Raw genomic sequence first — 15,939 nt, 5'->3', positions numbered from 1 at the left:
CCTTGGCTGCAGTCCCCTGGTGACGTCATATAGACTAGCCTGGTGCCCATCAGGGGGTGTTGACTCTATGACGTTATATAGACTAGCCTGCAGCCCAACGAGGGGGGTGAGGGAGGGGGCTGACTAGGGAACCGTGACATGCAAGTTAAAGTATAACCAGAGTGAATGGTGTACGTCATTTGTTTTTGTCAAGCCACCAGGCCTAGTAAGGTCACCCATCAGTGAGCGATGACGTTGTACACGGCAGTAGAGTACGAGCGGTGAGGTCATATTTACACGCAGTTATTTAAGTTGGTTCAAGGTCAGGTTCAAATTCCACCTCACTCTAGAGTACAGGTCAAGTTCCAGAAAACATAAACACGTGAGGTCATTGGGTCAAGTTCCCTCAGACATAAACACGTTAGGTCATTGGCACATACCACATCTTTCTAGAATCACAAATACGCACATCTTTCTAGAATCACTAATATGCACATCTTTCTAGAATCATAAATATGCACATCTTTCTACAACCACTTATTTAGCTACCTTTTTTACCCAGACCTTAATCCACCATTCAAGAACAACTTTTTTTTAGCAACATCTTTTTAAAAACACCTGTTTGCACACATTTCTACAACAGCACATTTCCACAAATGTATGACAACATCAAAGTCTTTGTCATAGTATTTGTATTTATTTACACAAGAAATTTCAAGTACCATGCACAAGACAGTCTAATCTAGCTCAAACCAATACTTCTATTAAGTTAAGTAATACTACAATATTTAAGTTTAGTAGTCCCTTTACATTAGCTTGTACAATGTAATATTTTATTTAGTTAGAAATGCAGATCATTAACTGATTATGTTTTTATAATGACATTCAGTTACCTTGCATTTTATTTTAACCCTAATTTAGCACCATCAACCATGGGGTTCCTTGTGTGATAACATCCTACATTTAATTTTTTTTCCCAACCAATGTCCTACCTCATGGTGTCTTACTGCACACCTTACGTGTCCATTAAACACAAATGTCCTGCTTCCCACTCATGGTGCCCTAACAAAGGTGTCCTAAATCACACATTGTCACCTACCTCCAACCAAAGGTGTCCCAACTCACACCCATGGTGTCCTACCTCCTATTGCTGTCCTTCAATCAGTTATGTCCTCAAACTATAAAACATAGGTCACAACCCTTGACCTCCACCATCCAACCCCATTCTAAAACAACCTGGCACACAAGACACACCCACACAAAACTTGACCTAACACACATGAAGGGGGTCAAGTTATTTTTTACTAGAACCTGACATCAAAGCATGAAACTATCAACAAATGGTATATAATGTTCACAAGTCCACTATCTGCATGGCAAATAACTCATGTGGCGGTCACACTCTGTCTAGCATAAAGCAAACAATGAGAAACACAGAAAATTGGGAGCAGGTATCCCATAATCTCAGACTGACTCTAGTCAGTCACACAAAGCACCAACAAGGATGTATTACATTTTTTTTAAACAATAACATATTATTCCATTTAAAATTAATTTGATAACATTCTAAAACAGCATCAATTTTTTAAAGAAATTCGCTAGAATGTTTGCATTCAGTGTCACACTTTCAAATGCTGGCAACAGGTACTAGACCAAGTGGCGACCAGGCCATTGACGTCATGACCAGGCTAAATGGTGGTCACCAAGCCTACCTGTCATGTCAGCATTTTTCTGCCAACTGCAGTCTTTCACAGTAGCTTTTTATGGCATAATTCAAATCACATTGACATTTTTCTCACATTATTCTAATGATGTGACATTTTTATACAAGCAGGACAGTAACTCTAAAATAAATAGACAAAACTAAAATCACATTTTTAAAAAAAATTGAGCAACTATGAGACAAAATGGAAGGGGAAGCTACTCCATTGTAATACTATTTACAGGACTCTATTGGTGTCTATATAAAAAAAAAGTAACTTTGCTTCTGACTATAAACTTCACAACCAAAAAAATGCCAGAATGGAACAGTCCTGGAAGGCAAGTATTTCTTGTGTGTCTGCAATAAAATTCCCCTCTGGTAATGGTATAGAGTGATACAACATTAAGGCCAACAAATTACCTCCCCTGAGTGAACACAAACTTTGGTACACACTGAAGCAAGTACAAAAAGGTAGTAGTAGTTTAGCCTGTGACAATCATCCAATGGATATGTCCTGCACATTTGTTGGCAAATATAAAATAAGTTGACAATGTGACAAGTGTCCAGCAACATTTGTTGAAAAAAATAAAATAGGTTGACAATGTGACAAGTGTCCAGCAACATTTGTTGGCAAAAATAAAATAGGTTGACAATGTGACAAGTCAAGTGTCAAACAACATTTGTTGACAAAAAAAAGGAAATCAAGGCACAACTTGTGTCCAATGAAGTTTGTGATTAGGTATTTACACTTCACAATATTCTCCAGTCTACATTTTTTTATAAGATGTTTTAAAACCGCTATTCTTTGACATCTTTAGATAATGCGTTAAAATTGTTTTAAAAATAGATATTTTTTAAACAAGGTTAAGCCACCATCTTGAATTATTCATTCTAAATTTAAGTAACTCTATTAATCTATTAAGCCTGCTAATCCTGGGCTGACCAAGACAGCAGTAACCAGGTGACCTGCTAATCCTGGGCTGACCAAGACAGCAGTAACCAGGTGACCTGCTAATCCTGGGCTGACCAAGACAGCAGTAACTAGGTGTCCTGCTAATCCTGGGCTGACCAAGACAGCAGTAACTAGGTGACCTGCTAATCCTGGGCTGACCAAGACAGCAGTAACCAGGTGACCTGCTAATCCTGGGCTGACCAAGACAGCAGTAATCAGGTGACCTGCTAATCCTGGGCTGACCAAGACAGCAGTTATCAGGTGGGTATTTACAACAATGAAAAGCTAGGTGGGAAAAATCTGGACACAAAAAGGTTTTCTGCTGAAGCTATGGATTCATCTCTTAAAGGCAATTTTACAGCTGCCCTATGCCACTTGACCCAGGTCAGATTTCAAAGGTCAGTAGTTGAAGAAAAGGCAGTGAATTATTTTCTCAAGACAATACTGACAGAGCTATATACAATACTTATACTGGATGACAATACAGGATGGTGTCTCAGCACATGATACCAGCTAAGCTGCACATGATACTGGCAAACCAGCACATGATACTGGCAAACCAGCACATGATACCGGCTGACCAGCACCTGATACTGGCAAACCTGCACATGATACCAGCTGACTAAAAAAATCTTATTTACTCATTACCCTAGTAAATGTAATAGCCACTAAGCTAGGTGTCACAGAAATAGTATACACAAGTTTCAAGAAAAACCAAACATCAGTGCTAATTATACACCAAATGTAATAAAAACCTGCAGCCACACAATGAGAAAATTACTAAGTCTTTAAAAGCAATTTCTGGTTCACAACATCTACATAGAATAAAGAGAGAAGAGAAAAAGTCTCTGAATTATATACGTATTTACATCTTTAAAAACAGGCATTAGATCATATTATAATTGACTTACAGCCAATGCAGAAACTAGGGTGAGGGAATTAACCTATTACTATTAGAAAAACTGACAAAGGGGACTTAACCTAAAGCTATTGCAGAAACTAGCAAAAGGGAATTGCCCTAGAGATAATGTAGAAACTATTAAAAGGGAGTTAACATAAAGCTTATGTAGAAACTGGCAAAGGGGACTTAACCGAAAGCTATTGCAGAAACTAGCAAAAGGGAATTAACCTAGAGATAATGCAGAAACTAGCAAAAGGGAGTTAACCTTCAGTTATTACAGAGACCTGTTATTTACTGTCAAAAACTTGACATTAGTGTATAAGTACCCTTGAAAACATGTTTTTAAATTCCTTCTAAGTTCATGAGACAAACATGTGGAAGTAAAATACTGACCATGACCATACATTTATTATTATGACATAAACAGGTGCAATTTTAAAAAATATTTTTTGTTAATTAGTGGATAATCAAGATATTTCATCATCAGTGCTCTAAGGACAACTCCATAAATGATGTGTCAGCATGATATATCTACTCCCCAACATCATACCACTCCACACAATGATACATCTATTCCCCTACATCAGAACACATCATACAAGTCAGATAGATCTTAGAGCACAATCATTCTAATTACTTTAGAACACACTTGTTTACCAACACATTTTTATATTTTGGTGAAGGGTACAATGGGGTATTTTTTTTTTTTTTTTGCAACATCTATTTTTGCAAGCTGCAAAAGATGCTTGCCTGTGACTGTTGGCATTCTAAAAACTTATATCCAAAATTATTTGTTTTGTGATAGAAATAAGTTAAGATTTTCAAAAGACTGTCCTTCATACATAACCACATACACTAAAACCTATTCATTCATACATAACATCATTTATGGAGGTTGCCAACATAAAAAAAAAATTATTGCAGTTAAAAACTTTAGAGCTGCCAACAAGAGCAAATACATTAGAAATCTCAAAGAGACGAGATTAATTTATGACATCAACATCAACATCTTTATCTTTAAAACTAATCAATTATAAGCATGTCAAGATTTCTAATATCTACATTTTTTTTCTCATCTATAGCCACACAAAAATTGTGGGTAGTTTCTACTGCTCACACAAAAATCTTGTGTACAATTATTTTCCAAAGTCTACATGTACACAAAAATTGTGTATGCAGTTAATTTTTAAGTATCAGCTACACAAATTGTGTATTCTACAAGTTTCTACTTGCCACACAAAAACTGTGTACACGGAGTTTCTACCGACCAGACAAAAAGTAAAAGAAAAAACAACCCCCAGAACCCCATCAACACAGCTGTGATTGTGACAGGTGGTGAGTTAGTGGCAGGTATAAACTCTCTCACACCTCTCTGTCAACATGCTCTGTCCAAGTGTGACACCTAACTAAAGTACATAAACAATACAGCAGTATCTACATCCCTATCATCATAGCGAACCATGCACTTTGACCCATGAACTCTGGCCTACATCACCAATCCCTATAGAACCACACACATGTATTACACTGGATATTGCTTTGGCTATTATAATGATCAGCTGATTTTATGCAAGACTTGTTTAGCAAACCAACAACAGAATTATATTATGCTACAAGTGAAACCGCCTTGATCAACAAGTACATCAGATTCTAACCTCACTCAAATACTTGGTTAGCAAATGTGAAAAGCCTAAACAAGCCAATGCTATTTGTTCATCATGTTGTTACTGCTGTACCTCTTGGCTTGTTTCGACACCGCCTGTAAAGCTTGGTCCTTGACTTTGTGGGGCTCCGTCAGAATACTGGTGGTAGTGCTCAGCTTACGCAGGGCATTCAGCACATCTGTGGATGTAAACAAGTTCAAACTTAAAAAGCAATAAACCTTTAAAGAGAGATAACTCTGTTGTTTTTCCAGGTCAAACCATTTACCATGTTAATGTACATTGTAATAAGCCGCAAAAAAGTAAGTACCATCTTAGAAAAAGCAGGTGAAGTAGATTTCATCAGTATCTATAAACTCAATTTATAAAGGGACAGTGCAGTTAGCATTACGCCCAGCTGCCTTTATTTTCCGGGCTGGTACCCATCAGAGCTGTGTGGACTGGGCCAATCTAAAGCTCATCTAGTTAACTACGCTCACAAAGTCACATTTATATGTGCACTAACAAACTCCCCAGACAGTTGAAGCTTGATAGAAATTGTATCAAAATCTGATTGTACTCACTCGGTCTAAGGGTAACCAGTGAGCAGGACTGGTCCAGCCAGGTGAGAGATGTCCGATACAAATCCTGCAAGCTGGCGGTGGACACAGTGTTGCAATAGGAATCATACAGAGAGTTCATGATCACAGAAAACTGAGACTTGTGTTAAGAAAAAAATTTGGTGCAAGAACAACAAAGTGTATAAATGATTATGATGTAAATCTGGCACATAATAGAAAAACACATTCAAACCAAATCTGGCACAAAAAGAAAATAATTTTTTTATACCTTTAACCGATACCATTCCACATTCAACTTTACATCGAGATCTGAATAAAACTAAATAAAAAAATTGACAGATGACAAAAAAATGACAAGTCCAAGGATACAATCCAAAACTTCCAGTTGTCAGTAGTCCTAATGCGGACGTACTCGTCAAACATCTCCCTCATCTGGTCCTTCCTCTGTCTGGTCACTGGCACCCCTGTCTCAGGGAGCTGAGACTGGACGTTGCTGATGGCGATGTTCAGGGAATCTATCTCCTTTTTCAAAATGGCTGCCTCCTTCTGCATCTGAATTCTTTCTGCTTTCAGCTTTTTACAAAACTCAGCGGCTGTTGATTAAAGATATTTTATTTTATATTTCTTGGCTGGTTAATAAAATATATGCTTTGTGGAATTTAAAATATATATATATAAAAACACTCCTTATTAATTTTGTTTTACTTTAATATTCTTGAAAACTGATTAGGTTTAGAAAATACTTTTAACAGTTCAAAATTAATACATTTTTATAGAAACCTTTTTCCTTTAATTCAATAACTAGCAAGTAAATATAAACTTCATGGCCAAAAGGTTTTAACAGTAAAGACTAAAGAATACCAATTAACAGACATGTAGAAACAGTTTTAATTCTAAAATATCTTTAAGTTAGGTAAGTATAAGACAGTAACTCACTTTTCTGAAGCATGGTTGCCTTGCTGACTTTGGGGTTCTGTGCTAATGAAGGGACAAGGTGCTGGAGCATGTCAAAACCAGTCTGGGAGATAAAGGGTTAAATATTTTTAAAACAAACTAAATAAAGGGTTAAAAGATTTCTTAAACTAAATAAGGGGTTAAACTGCATTTTTAAAACAAACAATCACGAATAGAAAAACCCTCAGTCAGTTGAATCATAAGCCAGAACTACTAGGTTTAGCCAAGACAAGACTACATTAAAGGACTCACCTTAAGATTGCACCTGCGCTTCTGTTCTGCTGAGAGGTGCGCAACTCTTCTGTTGTCCTTAGGAAACCCAGATTCAGATCCTGGAGATTCTGGATCATCCTGGGCAATTATTTTCATTTTTTTAATCCAAGGTAAAAATTTTAAAAGTAGAATTAAGCAAGAACAAATGTCCTACAATTATTCTAATAATCATGACCCAAGCTTTTGGCGTGTGGCCCGTTAAAACATGTGGCCAGATTATATAATCAACTCACCATCCCTGTGGGGGAGAGAGGCATGGAGGAGTAGGGTGAGACGGGGTCCATAAGACTGCTGGTGTCCATCTGCAGGGCTGGAGATGGTGATCTTTTCACAGCCAGTGGACTCGGGTTATCTTGTAACAAGTTGACTGAATGCACTGGAGAATGCAACAAGAATGTTTATTGGTTAACAACATACAAAACATTAAGGAAGAAAGTTCCATTATGAGTTTCACTAATGTTGCTATGACCAAACTTTGTGGACTGACTTCCTACCTTCTGTGTCTTGGTCCTGGGGTAGTTCACTTGAAGTTTTCAGAACAGGGGTAGAGATGTTCATGAGTGAACCACTGAATGTAATGTTCACATCGTTCAAGGCTTGGCTTGTGATCTAGGTGGAGGAATCATCTTTATAAACAACTAATATTTAATACAAATATTTTGAGGTAAAAAAAAAAGGCTGGCCAAAACAGCAACAGTTTGAGTTACCACAATCTCCGACATAGGAAATCAGATTAACACAAAGCAAAATGCCATGTTGATTTGGTGGGGTAACAGTTAGGGGGTAGCTAAATTTTAATTACCTATAATTTATGGGGAAAGGGTTAGGTAAGGTAACAAGAAAATCACAAGCTCAATAGGCCCTTTAAATTTTATTTCTTGTATTGGAAAATAAGTTTCCCCAGAAGATGTTAAAAAAAAAATTCATTTTAAGTTAAATTTTAAAATATTGCTGGTAAAATGTTTTACCAAAATAATCAGAATAATACTAAAAGAATCCTTATTCCACATTGCTTCATACAGTGTTCTAGTAAACTGTTTCTGTAAATTATTCTTGTTGGCTTGCCTCTTCACATTCCAACCAGTGAAAAATGCTGAGAAAAAAATCTTGCACCTACCGAGGAAACATCAATAGTTGGGACCGTGTTGGCCGCCACCAATGGCAAAGTTGCCTGAATCTGATTTCCAGGTGCAAGGCTGACCATGTTAGAAGAAGAGATGTGCTGGAGTAAGTTAGAGTTATGCCTCATGGGCTGGTACAGGTTGGTGGTGGTCGTGATCTGAGGCTGGATTAACTGAGGCTCCTTCTTCACATTGATCAGTGCACCAGGATATGTGCCTGGATAGTGTGGGAATAAAAGGTGATCTACATTAGAGACATGCAGTGGCCCTGTCTGATAGCACTAGGAGATAAACAAGTATTTGATCAATGTTAGTTACACCATGCCAGGATACAAGGCCAGCAGTCAAATAGGGGACACATTCTGAAATCAATAAGTTAATACAAAATGTAACCAGCTTCTGATATAACATTTATAAACAGTAACAAACTTATGTCATTTATACTTTTTGACTGTAAAAGGAATCCTTGGCTTAACATGCTTTTGGGCAAGAGCAAAATTAGGATGTGGGGGTTTGGGCTGATAAATATTTACGCTTATCTTTAACTTTTTAATTACACCTTATTACAATTGTTTTTGTACAGTGAGAATAAAACAGTACAGCAGTTGACCAATAATGATCTTGTAAAGACTAGGCATGGTTTTATCAAATTGTTAAATCTTTCATTATATTTGCTGAGGTAAACACAATAAAACATTACCATTTTTCAACAGCTCAGCCAGGTAAGATTGTTGTTGCATAGACACTGTGGAGGTTGGAGGTGAGGTAGTTGGTGCAGGTGCAATGTTCCTTGTCTTCCTGGGAGGGGTGGGCTTTTTCTAGTGAGAAAAAAACACAATGTAAGTACAGTTGAATTTGTTTAATGGTGGGCTTCTCTAGAATTTAAATTGGATATTGATGTTTTTTTGTTAGTCCCAGTATACAACAATACAATGCAGGTATTCATGTATTAACTAATTCGTTTGATCTTCAATTACAAATACAGCAACTGTTTGTTTATCTTAAGTATGTTCACATTAACAACAATACAAGTATTATGGCTATTTCACCTGACAAAATACAGCTATACTTAAGTGAATAGAAAATTGGTGACTTGAATTAAGTCACTGAGTGTGACTGAAGTTTACATGCGCTAGTGACAAACACAGACATGAGTGTATGCATCTACTGTTATACAAAATTTGACAGACTTGAAAATTGCTTGTGGAATTTATGACCTGTCTCTACAAAGTTTAGCAGGATTTTAATTGCTCATATCCTAATTACTTCCACATTTTTATGGTCCAGTATTCTATTATGTTGCTGACAGTTTGACATCTATTTTACACTCAGACAATTTTTTATCGAATAACATTTTGTAAATTTTAAGTCTAGACACAATATATTATATTCACAGCCATTCACAAAAGTATATATTATATAAAAGTAATAACTAGAGCAACTATTAAACAATACCCTTTCCCCTAACAGAGTAGATAAACATTTTTCAAGAACACTGCACACAACTGTCACTTGACCAATCTAAAGTTCTTCACTCCTCATAACAACTGAGTTAAAGCAGCAAATAATGTGTGAGATACTTACAACAGGTACAGCAAATACTCCATCTTTCTTCCTGCTGGTGTTATACCCCGCCATCTTGGCCAGCCCAGTCATGACCCCACTAGCACTGCCGGCCTCACTAATCCCCGGCTGATTGTTTGTTTTTGTGGACTTCCTGGGTGACTGGGAGGGCTTCTGAGCCTGGGGAGGCTGTTTTTGAGCCTGGGCAGGCTGCTTTTGGCCCACCGTTAGAGACTGGACGAGGAGTGGGCTACAAGCTGACGGTGATGGCTGGTGAAATGTTGGTGATGAATGTTGGTGATGGCTGGAGGTGAGAGAGGTTGTGCTGGAGGTCTGCTGTCTTCTGGGGGCTTCCATGGGCCGCTGCTGTAGCATCTGTGTCAGGATGTCTGCAGACGTGTTGAAAGACTTGGGCTGTGAACTCCCCCCACCAATGTTCTGACCCACTCCTGTCTGCACCAGCGTGAAAGATGGCTGGTTCACATTGAAGTTCTGGGCTGGCCCCAGAAAAATGGTGCTGGGTTCAAGATGGTACTGTCCATTATCAGAGGTCACTTGGAAAGTGATGTTTTGAGTCCCAGTCAAGAAGTTATTGTTTATGCTGTTGCTGCCACCAAAGATGGTGGCGGAGTCATTCTGCGAGCTGGTGGTGGGAACAATGGATGCGTTGTTCAAGAAATCCGCCAGGGATATTTCATTGCTGTTCATGTTGGACTGAAAAATAAAGTTGATATTGAAGATATGAGATCTAGTTTCATCAATAATCAAAATTGAGGGTAAATATCTTTATTTTATGTAAATAATGAAGTGTAGTTTTCATGAAAAATAGCCAACACAACAGTGCACTAACCTGTGACACATCAGCATTTAGAGAACTGTCAGATACAAAAGCACCAAAGGAATTAGGCAGCCGTGAGTTGAGGAGTTCTGCGGAGAAAAATATGTTACTGTTTTTAAACAAATTAGGCCCAAAAATCAACATCAAACCAGATATCCACCTGTTTTTGTCAAGCATGACAAATTAACACACAACTTCAAAATGCTAATTAACAGGTCGCATATAAATATAAATATTAAATACAACAAATGCCAAACAAATATTAAATACAACAAATGCCAAACAAATACATTTTAATTGTATTCCATACATACATACATACATACATACATGCAAAATCAGACATTTATCTATACTCGAAATTGCCAGGTATCATACCTTGCATGGTATCAATGTCCATAAACTCCTCCAGGTTGGGCTGCAGTTGGACAAGCCCAGGTTGAATAAGATCTCCACACCCCAGCTGACCTGTATAAAAAATAACATAACACTGGTTCAGGCCTGCACTACATGCTTTAAGATTTCCGCAATTAGTAATTCTAGCCTGTAACAACACCACATAATGGAAACCATGGGGAGATTACACAAACACACACAATATTCCATAATGATATTAAGAACATGAAATTGTAGTTTCATGACATAAATAATTTTAAAACTGAAAACACTGAAAGGGACATACATGATGCTGCTATTAGCTGAAGTTTAACAAGTGGCAACTGATGGAGGGGAGAGGGCTGTCATTAAAGGCTTTCATTAATGTGTCTTATAGAATAAAATTCAGCAAATTAATGTAATTCTGGTATTTTTTAAAAAATAGGCCATTCTAAATCATTTAACAAAACAATTCTGCATGCATTAAAATACACAAATACTTACTTAGTTCTCTGGGATTGGGAAAAGCAAATGGCTGGCTCAAGTTTGGAAATGCAAAAGGCTGGTTCAGGCTGGCAAAAAGCTCATTTGTAAAATCCATATCTGACATGTCAGTCTTAAGCAAATTAAGGTCCGTGTTGGACACATAGCCACCAGAGCTGTGAGTAATGAAGGTCACATCCTTGACCCTCTCTAGCAGTTCATTTTCATTCAATCTGCTAGAGTCGTGGAAGTTCACACCCTGTTGTTGCCTGATGCGCTCTTTGTAGTAGCGCCGCCATTTCTTATACTCAGCAGTTACTGTGTCCAGCCTTCGTTTCCAGTATTTCCCTTCCAACACAACAGCCTGCAAACAAATAAAATAGGCGTGTGATTAAAAGCACACAAAATGGCAGGTACCTCACACCTCAAGTAGAGCTAACTGATATATATATTTATTAAGCTGTGTGCCTGGACAGATGCATATTGACAACGGATATGAACAAGCCCATTTAAATCAACTTGCTAGACATACACAAAGACTATATTAAAAAACCCAATAGTCAAGCTAAACCCTTCAGACTGGTACAAATTCCAAACGTCTGAATAAGAAGCTCAACTTTACTCCTAGACCCTTCTGATTCCTTTAATTTAAATACCAGATGTCACCATATGAGCCTCTAATCAAGCAACTAGACTCAGCAATAAAGTCATTATACTCACCTCTGGCTTTGAATGGACGTCATCTGACAATGGACAAGCAAACTGACAGACCATGGGGGCCTTTTGGTAAATGTCTGCAAAACAAAATCATTTGCATTAATTTTTGTCCGAACTTTTTAACCCACACAGACTTAACTCTTCGGAACATCAAAAATGTATGAATGAAATTACTTCTTTGTGGAATCATAAGTGGAGTTATGTTTAATGGGAAGAGTAAAATAATTACAGCAGCTTCATGTGCTTAGAAACAGATTCAAAAGTTTTCTGAAATGTATGCTTTATGTCGCCTATCTTACATTGCATATGCCACTCTCTCCAAATGAGATTGTTGAGTCGTATGCGCTGCTTCTGTGAGACATGTAAGCCACGGAACTGCTTCCATCTTGGTGAGGTAATTTTGCCACTGTTAGATTAAAGTAACATAATTGTATATTCACTCAACTGTTTAAAATAGGTAGCCTAGATGTATGCATTTTAGTTTATTTATTCCCACAAGTTTGGTTGTGGAAGGTGGTGGATAAGTCCAATGATATTTTTTTGTAAAACATCCATTAACTTAGTCAGTAAAACAGGTTATTCTAAAGCAATCTATTCAATAGCTGTAAATAAAAGGCTAAACAACACTGGCTATAAATAGAAATCTAGACCATGGAATGACAAAAACTGTAACTCTACTATTCATGAAGACATGCTAAAGACTAGGGTTGTCAAATTAGATTGGAATCACAAGCTACACTTTAGTAATGGAGTTTCACACCCTAATCATACACATTTTAAAAATTGGTTTATCATAACGAATAAGGATTTTACACTTTAAGAAAATAAGGTCTCTTAAGCAAAAGTATTCTTCTAGCCTTGGGAAATTGTAAACTTCTGTTACTATCCTAAGATATTTGTACAGTATTGTGCTCAACTTTAAAAGTAAAACAATCATATACTGACTAAATAAAATGGAAATGCTCAAATTAAAGATTTCAACACCATTCATAGTTAAAATTCTTTTTTTTTTTGTAATTTTTTTTTTTAAATTTCTTAAAAGAGCTCTCAAATGTTATGGGGAAAAATATAACGTTTTTTTTTTCTGAAAAAAATAAAAAGAGAGAAACAAATAATAAGTAGTATACTATTCAAACAAATGCTGTACTTAACAACAAAATTAAGTTTTTGAACTTTTTTTTAAAGTTGGGGCATTTAAAGTATTTCTCTAGAAAAAGAGTTAAAACAAATCTCTGCAAGACAGTGAACATGTAAGAAAGCAGCTAGCCAGCAACAGGTTCAGTATACATAAAATAGGTTACTGTGATAACAGAGGGTCAAACATTTAAGATTAACATCACTTACAGAAGCTAAGCACAAAATGTAGGTCACAAAGATAGGCCAGCATCAAATCTATCCTAAATCATTTTCTTTTCTACTCAGTTTTTAAGATTCTATTAATCCATGGGAGGTAGGAAGAAAGATGTTGTTAAATTAAGGGTTACATGAGCTTAGATGTCCTATATTTGAATGGGTGAGGTCAACTGGCTTATTTAATGATGAAATGGAGTGGAAGGGTAGAGAAAGAATATGATAATTTGACATCATTTATGGACAGCCACTAACCAAACATAACTAACCGAAGAACAAAAGCGTATCAATTTAGTATATTACACTAATTACTTTAATGACAAATAATAATTCTAGCAATAGGCCTACCAAACAGATTAGCTTCAACTATATAGATCTAGTGCTAACACTGGAATAGAACACTGGAAAAGAACCCTCAAAAGCCTGAATTATAGCTCTATCAGTAAACTTCTTTATGGAATATTTTAGTGCTGCCCTTTTTTTATCTTCTTGGGTGTTGATGAGAAGATAATTATATATGACACAGCAGAACAAGTTTAATACAAGGTATAACATTTTTAATTAAAGGACACCCAAAAAATCACCAACAATTTTAAAAGATTTAGAGTATAAAATATACAAGAATAAAAATCCTACATGAACGCTATCACTTTTTTCTTCACTACTTTAGTTAAAGCTGCCATAAAAAATTAATAGACATGGCATAGTGCGGGTGGCTTTTATAGATAAAGTCACAATGAATAACAACATGTTCATGTATTACCACACTATCTCCCCTTTTATTTTCTAGTTGTTATATTATTTAAGATTAGGTATAGAGTGTAAGAAAGGTTGGTAGCCTTGTTTTTTTTTTAGTAATGAGCAATTTACTTAATTATTTTGCACTAAAAAATATTTGCATAGATATAACACTGACATTACATTTTAGTTCTTATGTTACAAGTTGGGAAAAAACATTTTAAAAATAATGTTAGTTCATGTTTTAATACTTGTTTGGTTCGTTAAGCAAATGAAAATATCTGCACTTAGTTATTCAAATAACTGCATGCATTTTTTTACCATAATATTCTAAAGGGTTAGGTTACACGTTTTTGCAAGAATTGGTGTTTAAGTGTCATTCCAATCTATGACTATTTAATAAATATGAGATAAAAGCTGCTAATTGCTTACAACATAAATACAGCTTTGTGTAATATATAACTAGACTTTTACTAGAAAAATTGGTTGTAATGAATAGGTCTATTCTATAGCCTACACTATAGGCCTATATTCAATATATCTGTGAATTTAAAAATGTCTTATTAGTTTTATTTTTAGTAGGCCTAATTTTTAAATTCAATTGAAAGTTTTTATGCTATAATAGTCCTAATGATTCATTATGAATGTCACAAAACTATTTTCATGCCCCTCCCCAAGTCAAGATCAACCAACCCAAATATTTTCTGCAGTAACAGCTGATCTAGAATCTAATTATTTTAAAAATTAAGCTTTATTTCCAACATAGAGCCCTCTTTTTTCCAAATAATAACACAAAAAGTTATGTTCTACCTCAAAGCTAGAATGTACTAGATCTAGATCTAGATCTAGAATCTAGATCTGCTTTTATTTATTGTCTTTCTTGACCTTTTTTGTTTTTAGCTTAGGGAAGTCCCTTGCCATGTGCAACAGTAAGTCACTGTCTTAGTGGCATGTGATTTCGCTAAACAGTAGATTACACAATTGAACAATAGTAAGAAATATTTTAGACTATATTTACTATAAACTCGTAATGTTTTATAAAAGCTAGATTATAGATTTCTAGATTTAGATCTAGACTCTAGATCTATGAATGATGGCTAATGCAATGCTAGATCTAGATTCTAGACTAAAAAAAAATTCTCAGTCCTCACCTGTAAGCAAGTGTCATACACTCAAAAAGTTTTGTCAATGATGCATCAATAGATACAGTTGCTATGTTATTGGCATTTCCAAAGTTGTATGTTTTAGATATTTCCCTGTTTGCTGACAAGAAATCAAAACCTTTCACATCATCAATAAACGGCGACTGAATTTCCTCTTCATCGTCGTCTTCGTTGTTTACATCATGCACACGACTGACCATAAAGTGTCCACTATGAATTGTACTCTTCGAACTTTCATTGTTCGGGCCCCTTTCTTCTTTTACGTCGACCATTCTGTTTTTCGAATTTAGTGGCCTCATATCGTCAACTGCCATTACAAACATTCACAAATTGTAACCATTTACTTTATCACCAGAATAGAATACAGCCATAACAATCCGTCGGCCATAGCAGTGTTATTCTTTACTAACAAGTCTCACGTTATCTAAGCGTGAACAAGAAAGGGGCCAGCCAATCAATACTCCTGGTGTGGGATGAACTCAAAGTTCAAGGCTGTAAAGGGAACGAACACAGATATATTCCGTAGGTGAAAACAAATTTGCGTCCTTTACAAAACAACAATGCACCATTATTAATTTTTTAAAATTATAATTTACAATGCTTGTAAGT

At 36.1% G+C, this 15,939-nt stretch overlaps 1 protein-coding gene across 1 annotated transcript; it reads right to left on the bottom strand.

Annotated features, from left to right (window-relative positions):
* Positions 1 to 1,261: 1,261 nt before the first annotated feature.
* On the bottom strand, positions 1,262 to 15,741 carry LOC131951017 (carbohydrate-responsive element-binding protein). The gene is made up of 16 exons (XM_059313273.1): positions 15,319 to 15,741; positions 12,379 to 12,485; positions 12,083 to 12,156; positions 11,384 to 11,726; positions 10,883 to 10,972; positions 10,517 to 10,593; positions 9,688 to 10,380; positions 8,804 to 8,921; positions 8,100 to 8,320; positions 7,477 to 7,591; positions 7,216 to 7,358; positions 6,962 to 7,060; positions 6,692 to 6,773; positions 6,125 to 6,348; positions 5,759 to 5,888; positions 1,262 to 5,376 (listed from the first exon to the last, which is right to left on the bottom strand). Exons 1-16 carry the CDS (start codon positions 15,651 to 15,653, stop codon positions 5,240 to 5,242), a joined length of 2,988 nt encoding a protein of 995 aa, XP_059169256.1. The 5' UTR covers positions 15,654 to 15,741; the 3' UTR covers positions 1,262 to 5,239.
* Between the last annotated feature and the right edge of the window lie 198 nt (positions 15,742 to 15,939).

This window comes from Physella acuta, unplaced genomic scaffold, assembly GCF_028476545.2.
Source record: "Physella acuta isolate Inbredline_101_S28 unplaced genomic scaffold, ASM2847654v3 ptg000794l, whole genome shotgun sequence".
NCBI classification, from domain to species: domain Eukaryota; kingdom Metazoa; phylum Mollusca; class Gastropoda; family Physidae; genus Physella; species Physella acuta.
Note: the sequence above shows the minus strand (reverse complement) of the source record. Positions and strands in the feature narration are given on the sequence as shown.

Coding starts and splice junctions, on each gene's coding strand:
- LOC131951017 (XM_059313273.1), bottom strand. CDS start 15,653: ATGTTTGTAATGGCAGTTGACGATATGAGGCCACTAAATTCGAAAAAC. Junction 12,157..12,378: donor GAGAGAGTGGCATATGCAAT/GTAAGATAGGCG, acceptor TTTGTTTTGCAG/ACATTTACCAAAAGGCCCCC. Junction 7,592..8,099: donor CAACTATTGATGTTTCCTCG/GTAGGTGCAAGA, acceptor TCCTCCACCTAG/ATCACAAGCCAAGCCTTGAA.